The sequence below is a fragment of the Camellia sinensis genome, chromosome 4, assembly GCF_055761805.1.
Source record: "Camellia sinensis isolate YWXY chromosome 4, ASM5576180v1, whole genome shotgun sequence".
NCBI classification, from domain to species: Eukaryota; Viridiplantae; Streptophyta; class Magnoliopsida; order Ericales; family Theaceae; genus Camellia; species Camellia sinensis.
The window spans coordinates 27,002,798-27,012,451 of record NC_138964.1 but is presented as its reverse complement, the minus strand read 5'-3'; the positions used below and the strand labels follow the sequence as shown (position 1 = coordinate 27,012,451).

General features: G+C 39.9%; 1 protein-coding gene across 1 annotated transcript; it reads right to left on the bottom strand.

The window, feature by feature from the left end:
* Nucleotides 1-8,860: 8,860 nt before the first annotated feature.
* Nucleotides 8,861-9,409, bottom strand: LOC114313160 (uncharacterized). Its single transcript, XM_082923144.1, has 2 exons — nucleotides 9,365-9,409; nucleotides 8,861-9,253 (listed from the first exon to the last, which is right to left on the bottom strand). The coding sequence occupies exons 1-2, from the start codon at nucleotides 9,407-9,409 to the stop codon at nucleotides 8,861-8,863; spliced, it is 438 nt and encodes a 145-aa protein (XP_082779270.1).
* Between the last annotated feature and the right edge of the window lie 245 nt (nucleotides 9,410-9,654).

The window sequence follows — 9,654 nt, the reverse complement described above, 5'->3', positions numbered from 1 at the left end:
ATCAGCAAAGGTGGGAAAGGGGACTACAATCATCTTTTGCATTAGCTTCGGCTAAAGATTGCGCACAATCATCCAAATCTGGTCTTTGTCCGTGGGTCTCAAGGTCATCATTGAAGCCTTAGCCCGCCATCTGGTTACAAATTCTGAGAAGCTCTCCTTGGGTTCGTGCCTCGTTGTCTCGAGATCCCGGGTCGTGATCTCGATTTGTGTGTTATATGAGTACTGCAGGATGAAGGCCTCAGCCATCTCGTCCCAACTTCTCTTGACGTCGTCCTTCAACTTGGCATACCATGCAGCTGCTACACCCGACAGGGTCCGACCAAACAAAGACAACTTCTGCAATCTGGTGAGACCCATTGGCCTTAGAACGTCTGAAAATAGTCGCAGGTGTACCATGGGATCCTCAGATCCGTCAAAACGATCAATTTGTGGCATCTTAAACCGATCTGGCAGCGTCACGACTGTGTCGATGTATCCATCTCCAATTTCCGGAATGGACTTCATACCTTGAGATTTCTTGAACAGCTTTTCCAGTTTGTGCATTTTTAATGCCACGGGGTCTACCTCGGACTCGAAGGGAGAATCCGACAGATTGATAGGAGTGGGTGCCTTGGATTGCTGAGGCGGAATCGGGGGTGGAGCCGGCCCTGTTGGGATGTCTGTATCTTCTTGGACATTCCGGGCGTTTGGCGTCTCTTCGGGTATTGGAACCCTTAATGGAGGAGGGACTTGCTGTGAAGGTGACGCCCCAGTTTGCTGTTGCAATCTCCCAATTAACTCTGCTTGCTCACTCATAACTGTGGCTTGTTGCCTGGCGAATTCTGCCTGTCGGACAGCATCTTGCTGCATCATTTTCATGCTTTCCTGAAGTTGGCGCACCATCTCTTCTAAATTAGCCATGCTGCTCTGTTCTGACTGAGTTGTCGGTGTATGTTCCCTCTCTGCGGGTGAAATAGGATCCTGATCCCTACTGTACACAGGTGGGGTAGATGAAGCCCTCTGTGATGACTGCTGAACCGATGTCCTCTGCCTAGTTGCCTTCCGTTTGGTAACCGGGGGTAGAGAATGGTACACCGGTTGTCCCTCTATCAGATCCTCAGATCGATGGAGTCGACGACCTCTGATCCAGAGTGCTTGGGGAATATCTACCGGGTTGGAAGCAATGATGCTAAACTACCTAGCAAAAGATAAATAAAGCAGTAAATAAACTAACAACCGGGCAGCACAACGGCATAAAATAAACATATAATACACAGTTGGATATGCGTAATACATAATCGGTAAGCCGAACACACTATATCTCGATACTGATCACTGTTCCCCGAAAAATCTCTGTTCCCAAAACTGAACCCTGATACCCACAGATAACTGATTCTCTTAAACTGATACTGATACCCTCAGGCCTAATACTCAATCTTGCAGACTGATATGCACGTTCCTGTAGAGTAATACTCCAAAAGCACATAGCAAGTAAAGAGAGCCAAAACACCCCTATATTGGGGTAGGGTTTCCCTGTCCTATTTTGTCAGGAGTTAGGGTTTCACTATGCACGCAGCAGTTCTCAAACAACCTAACATCGGGTAAGCAACCTGTCTTAGTTTGGAATGGTCACTATGGATCCGAATATGCACTAGGTCGAATGGTCGAAAAGGGTGCCCCGGTAAACCGGGGTTTGTGTTCCCATGCTGTCAGAGCCCATAGCTGGTCAGCCTTATGGACATGCCTTGACAAGACAAGCCTCTGGCAAACCGTTCAGGAATGGCAGATGGCAAACACTGTGTTCCTAGGCGCACCAATGCACATGCAATGCAAAAAGGCACATAAATGAAATCAAAACAGGATATCATGAGTTCGAGTCAAGCTCTCTAAATTCCCCAGCGGAGTCGCCAGAAATTGTAGACGTCCCCGAAACGCCCCGGGAGGGTGAGCTCCCGTTCTGTTCATTTTGGGGTCACTATAGTTCGGACTCTCAAGTTGTCATGGTTCTTGATCTTGAACCAAAGAGTTCAAATCTGGCAAATTGTTTTGAGAAAACTGATGTTTTGAAAAGAGAAATGCCAAATATGGATTGCTTTGCCAGATATAGAGTCGCCACCTAAATATTTTATTTTGGGGGAATTTAGGAAACCCTAACTCGATGCCGAAAACCACATGTCCGTCATCACCGGAGTTGTCTCGGCTCAGGAGCTAGGGTACGATTGGGGAAGGTCAGCTATGAGCACCCCCTCTCGCCCAGTTCGAAGACCGGCCTCTACTAATCATGATATCCGTTTTTGAAAACTTTATGTGTTCTTATTCCAATTATTATCCTAGAATTGCTATGTTATGCGTACAGCAAACAAGTATAGACTAGATTGCCTAATTTGGAAATAAACATTGCATATCCGTTTGTTTTGGAAAGCATTTTGAAATTTGCTACTCGCAAGTAGGCTAAAATACGAATTTTAATGAATTTTTCCAATTCAAACAATCCAACCTTCACCCACAGGCATTCAAACAGTTTTATCTCATATAAGCACTTAGCCACATGGCAGGCATACTGTCATGGCAACACTCACACGCATGCGGAATGCTAAAGCATAACTACTTACATTATACTCCGTGCCAAAACAGTAAACTAGTTAGCAAATGTGCATGTCCTAGTTCATGTTAAAAATGGCTAATGCATCGCATGCAAAAATGTAATTAAAATAGGCTCGGTTAACCTAAATATGGCATACGAGATGCAACCAATTGATTCATGTATTCAATTTGGAATTTGAAAATACGAATGCAGTTAGCATGATGTACCGAGCCTAATGCATGCAATACAAATGCATGAATGCACGCATGCATAGCATAAGGTATGCTAATTTCAAAAATGCCCTAATCTACCATCGTAAGCAGGTAAATAAAAGGGAAGAAAGAAGTGGGGATTGGAAGACATACACACACTCACCCACATTTATTACATCATTGCCCTCACTCGGAGGGTCCAAATAAATAAATATTACAGTCCCAAATAATAAACAAATAAAATTATTACAAAAATTTCTAATTAATTAAAAGAAAGGATGCAAAAGAAAGAAGAGGGTGGCCGCAGCCTCTGCCTCGGAATGCGCGAATGATGCGTGCTCGGGAACTGGCTCGCCTGAAAAGCCCGTACCATATCTTTGCCGCCTCTGTTTACACTGCCCTGTCTTTCTGAAAATCGCCAAAACCCTATGGACAGGTTCCTTGAATGTTGCAGAGTACCACCGGCTTAATAGAATTCCCACCGGCAGTCTAGGATTTCCATCGGCACTGTTTTGATTTATCGGCCATTCAAAGAGTGCCGACCGGCACTGAATTATGCCGGTCGGCAGAAACTTCCTGCAAAAGACAGTTTGGACAGCAAACAGAGAACAGACAGTGCATGGCATGGGGTTTCAGGCATATGTGAGCATGGTCATGCTTCCTATCATGCTTTGAACTCAAAGAAGCATGACCCTCGATCCTCGAGCCACCAATGGTGCATGATAGCCCAAGGTATCAAATTTGCTACTTAATGTAAAGATGCATGCAACATACAAATGAGATCCAAAGCCTTATCATGTCGAAGTCAAAGGCCCCGGCGACCGAGAGTTAAGGCGTGTTTCATCACTTGTAGTATGAACACCCCTTAACACTCACACTTGGTTTGACACCCCAAACCAAGTAATGCAATGCATGTTATGCAAACATTACTCAAATGCAACATGATACCAATTATGCAAAACATACCAAGTGTCATGCAACTAATATGGTAAGCATACAATGCTATGCATGCAAAGTGCAAGTGTGATACAAACATGAACCAATTTGCCATAAAGTTAGCATAGAATAACACGTTTAATGGACCAAACATGCAACAAACATGAAACAATCATGCAATGGGGCCCTGAAACACAAAGGGACAGACCCTAATCCACCTTAAAACAGCACCCAAAAGTGTCTAAAAGGCGGGCCAATACTCAAGCTAACAAGCAACTAATGGTCCTAAGATTAAGGCGCGAAAAGGAGGCATTTCACTTCCACCAACAAGACCAAATCATGGCATGGTTTAGACGAGTAAAAACAAAGTTTTTATATGCAAAATGGGACTTCAAACCCTCATAATATGGCAACTAAAGTGACTCCCATGAAATGCTCCCACCAAGGCTCATTTCTAGGCATGAAAGGGTACACTCTAAGAGCATAGAAGAGGTCACAAATGCAGGCATACAAGCATGATTTGGGGACTGAAATAGCATGGCAAACAACTTCAACTCATTAAAGTAGACCACCTAAGGCGTGCTTGTGACTCATATACTTGAGGTCTCACAAGCCAAAATGCATAGCAACCATATGAAACATGTCAAATATGACCAAATGGGTAACCAACAGATTTTAAGCATGGAAAAATAATGTTAACATCTTCATGGAACCAAGCCAACACATGCAAGAATTAAGGTCCAAACACAAGACACGATTCTAGTCCAAATGGGGGAGTATGAAGCAAGTATACTAAGCATGCAAAGGGCCATAGATCCGGCCAAAAACAGAGATCCCATATGACCTAAAAACACCCAAAAAGTTCTAAAATAAGGCAAAAACCAAGCAAGCATGCATGTTACCCTTTTGGGCCAAAACTCAAGGAAACAAGACAACAAAGGGAGAGGGGTGTCCCTCCCCTATGCAAGACTTCAAACCGACTTTTTCAACACTAAAAATACACTGATTTTCAGTGGTGAGGAGATCAAAACACAAAGGTGACCAAAGCTTAACCAAAGAGGCAACAAAAGTGGCCAAACAAGGCCTAATGGGGGTGAGTTTGCACTCAAAACACAAAACAACCTTGATGAAAGTTCTAAAGCATGAAAATATAAGCCTTTTTTATGTTATACACAGAAGCTAAATCAACAAGCAAGATAGGTAAAAGACTATTGCAAGTTTGGGGAATATAAAGCAAGATGCTCACCCTTGAAGAACCTTTGAAGAACAAAAGGTCCAGCCCTCTTCTTTTGATCAAAATCAGTCCAAAAACTCAAGAATCAACCCCCCAAGTCCCTCAATCTCGGAGCTAGGTGTAATAGTGTGTGTAATGGTGCAAAAGTAAGGTAAAAACACACTTTTGGGCCAAAAATCACACACAAAGGAGGAGAGAGAGGGAGATATAGAGATAGGATGTATCTATATCTCTAAGCTCTGGTTTTTGGTTCCAAGTTTCTAACCTAAATCAAAGAGGAGAGCCCTTCTCTTATAGGACTCCCTCTTGCAAAGCTTATACAACAAGCTTGGTTAGAGGGAGATCCCTCTATACACGTGTATGGAGGGAGGTAGAGTTGGTGCCAGCTATCACAGCTGGCACAAAATATCTCCATAAAGTAGATGAACAGTGGTCGGCTGCCCAAAAATGTCATTTCGACAAAAAACAGTGCCGACCGGCAACAAATAGTGCCGATGGCAGCAAAAACCAGCCGATGGCCTCTAGCCACTGTCGGTGGTGTGTGGGGATGCCTCACAAGGCATTCCCTGCCTCTCCAAGGCAAAACACAAGTGTTTGGTGTGAAACCAGACACTAAACGGTCAAATTCGGAGATCCTGAGGCAGGGCGCGCGAGCCAAAACCTCCGGGAACTCCAAACGAACACAAACATGGATAATCACTGAGTGTTCAAACGGTGACGTCCAAGTCTTGAGGACGGTCAAAAATGGGGTGTCTACAGCGAGCTTAGCATTTAGGCCCATTGTTAATTTGGGGCTTAATTTCTGACCCTCTACAACTTTAGACTGACATAAATAATCAAGAGTAGTAGTAACTATTACTTGAAATAAAAGATGGAAAATGATCAATGGTGCTAATTATAAGCCAAAGATGACTCACCAATCATTGATTTGTATGAATTGATTTACCTTTAAACAAATTACTGCAAAGCACATAAATCGTGTTAAACATATAATTCGACTTGTAGAGTAACTTTAGAAAGATTAATGGATTAAAAGGAAATGGCTGCACTATTGTGGGTAGCCTTCGGGTGATTCTAAATGCACCTCAAATATTAGGTTGAACACCTCATGATTTTATTTTTGGTTGAACACCGCAAATAATCCCACTCTTACCCCTCTCACCCATTTGCCACCGATCTTACTTTCATCGCCAGAGCCATCTTCGACACCGTTCTCCGTAGCTTAGAATCCTCTTTGCATCGCCTCACCAGTGCCCTCCTCCCCATTCCCCTTTTGTTCCTTCTCCTCCACCACCCTCTGCAACCTTGTTGCCACCCTAGTCCCTTTTTCTTTTTCAAGCTGATGACCTCCATTGCAACGCCATCCCCCTTACTTTTTCTTGACGTCAGATGTCACGCCCCAAAATTTGGACAATTAAATATTAAATTAAGACTAAACCCCAATCAATATTCCATCATCCAAATCCTAGGGGTGAAACAAAATCTAAATGTTCTTGTCTTCATAAGGTTTAAGTAACTATCAATGCTCAGAAAAAAAAAAAAATACAAGGGATAAAAAAATTAACAAATACCAACCAAACTATCTATTATAAATTTATAACTATCTAGTACCTCCAACATTAAAGAAGCAGCAACTGGTCAAAACAACTTAAATAATGTAAAGTTAGAAAATAATCCACGATGCCAAATTATCAAAATACTAAGATCATAAAAAAAATAAATGAATAAATAAATTAATATCAACCCTAAACTCTAGAAAACAATAGAAGTCCGAAAGACATGTTCAACAACTATAGTTATTTCTCGTCACCACTGTAGCTCCAACTAATCCTGCAAAGGAAGCTTGGTTGCACTCAAATAGAACGCACCCGAGTTGCCAAGAGACAAAACGGGTCAATATACAGGTATACTGGTATGAGTACAAGATTTAACAGGCATGTGTCCACCAGACACAAACACAAGTACATTTAATTCTTGTCACGGGACAAGCTAAGTAGTTTCACTCGTACTGAGACGATGGGGTAGTTTCCCGAGATACGGTGGCATTTAGTTTCTTGCTCGTATATAACTAAATATAAATTGAGTATAAAATAAACAAAATAAAAATAAAAATATGGTGGGTCAACCCTTCATAAAAAGTTAGTAAGACTCACCATTCTGCAAAAATAAAGTGAGTATAATTTAATCATAAGTAAATTGTTGAAGAAGTATAAAAACACACCGTTTCATTGTTAAATCATTCGAATTGATCAAAACTCAAATAATAAAAGTTGTCAGAATCAAATTTCATGAAAGGAATTGCGAACGAATTTAGTAGAAACTGAATAGGTTGAGAGAAAAACTTAATAGAAGCACCTAGAAAAAATTTGATCGAAAAAAATTTGGAACTGAAAACAAAACGAAACTACTGTAAGATGATTTTTTTCGAAAAAGTTCAAACACAAAAAGTGTTTAGAATAATGTTTTACTTTAGTTTACATGAAATCAATAAAAATGAGCTCGTTTCATAGGTTAAAACAACATTTAAAAATTGCATTGCTAAAATAAATAAAAACTATTGTAACCAAGATCATCCGATTACAAATTCTAATTGATCTTTTTAGTAAAAAGTTAAAATAGAAAATTTTTCCAGAATTACTTATATATGCCTCTACCCAAATTTCGTAATTTATTGAGGTCGCTTACTATTTTTCAAGATGCAAAAATCAATACAATTCAAACCATACCAATATGTTCATATTCAATTCTTTGTACCTTTACTCCACCACTTCGGCGCTTTACTTTCGGCCTACACACATTTCTTAGGTGCCTTCCGTATACCTAACACTGCTCCAAAGCCAAACTTGCACGGGGATATCGTTCTGAGTTTGGCCCACATTCCCCAGATGGGTAGCATATATATACGCGCGTAAATCAAAGCTCTCATCTACTCTTGAGAATGAAACAACAATATATATATATATATACAACCTATCATCTACTCATTAGAACACACATAACAATGCCGAGCCTAAGGCATTCAAATAAATTTCATGATCCTCACTTTTTTTTATACACTCTTTCTCATCAGCATTCAAATAAAACAATAATCCATGGAGTCATGATGGAGTATTCAGAATTATCTATGGATTCGTAATTTATTTTAATTTCATATATCCATGAGTGTGATTACAACTATAAAATAAATACATATAAAAACCCTAAACCTGGCATACACAATAATCAAAATAATTAAAACCAATCATCCTTATGCCAATACAATATCAAACCAACCTCAAATAAATAAAAACAACAAAATAAACATAAATCAAGAAAAGTGGGTTTTGTACTCACAATTATTTTTTGAAGATCAAAGAAATATTTAAAGAATTAATGGAGCCACCAAAATAAAACTCTCACCCCTTTTTTCCTTCTCCTCTTCCGCCGTCTCTCTTTTCTCTTTCTCTCCCTCTCAGCTTTCTTTTCTTTGCTGATTAAACTCTCTCTCTCTCTCTCTCTCTCTGTGTCTCTCGGCTTTTGCTGCTGCTACTTTTTTTTTTTTTTTTTTCACTCTCTTTTAAGGGCAGCTGCTATGAGTATAACCTAATAGCTATTATATTATATAATACAAGTACAACATAAATACAACATAGATAAATATGATATATATTTTATCAATATATAGAACACCTTTTTTTTATATTATATATATAACAAATATAAATATATAAATATTCGGATTAATTATATATAATTAAATAACACATTAAATTAATTAAATACCATATTAAATTCTCATGTAGCCACGTAATTAATAAAGCCGAAAATAAAATAAAATAAAATAATAATAATTAATAATGACTTACGAAAAATTAGGGTCGCTACAATATACACACCTCAAAAGAATCTCGTCTCGAGATTCGATAGGAGAGAGTACTAAGCAAAACGCTCCAGGTACATGCGTCGAACTTTTTTTTCCAATTCCCAAGTGATATCATTCTCATTTTTGCTCCATTGCATTTTTACCAAGTTCACTTTCTTGTGCTGTAACTGCTTTACATCTTGGTCTAGAATAGTTACTGGTCGCACCACATATGTTAGATCGTCATTAATCTCCAACACTTTTGGTGATACCACTTGGAAAGGGTCTTGTATACACTTCCGTAATAAAGATACATGGAACACATTGTGAATCATAGCTAAAGCAGGTGGTAGGGCTAATATGTAAGCCATATTACCAATCCTCTTAGAGATCTCGTATGGTCCCATAAATCTAGGTGCCAGCTTTCTCTTCTTTCCGAATCGCATGATATCCTTCATCGGCGAGACCTTCAAAAACACAAAATCTCCAACATTCAACTCAACCCCCTTTCATTTTGTATTAGCGTAACTCTTCTGACGACTCTATGTAGTCTTAATATGTTCTCGAATAATGTTTACCTTCTCTGCAGTCTCTTTCACCAACTCTGGCCCTAGCAACGGCATATCTCATGCCTCCATTCAACAAGCAGGTGATTGACATGGCCTCCCATACAAAGTCTTAAAAGGTGCCATCCCGATACTTGAGTGATAGTTGTTATTATAAGCAAACTCCACCAATGGAAAGTGTTCTTCCCAACTACCACCAAGATCAAGGACACAAGCTCTCAACATATTCTCCAAGATCTGATTTACCAGCTCAGTTTGCCCATCTGTCTGAGGATGATAAGCCGTGCTCAGGTCTAACCTAG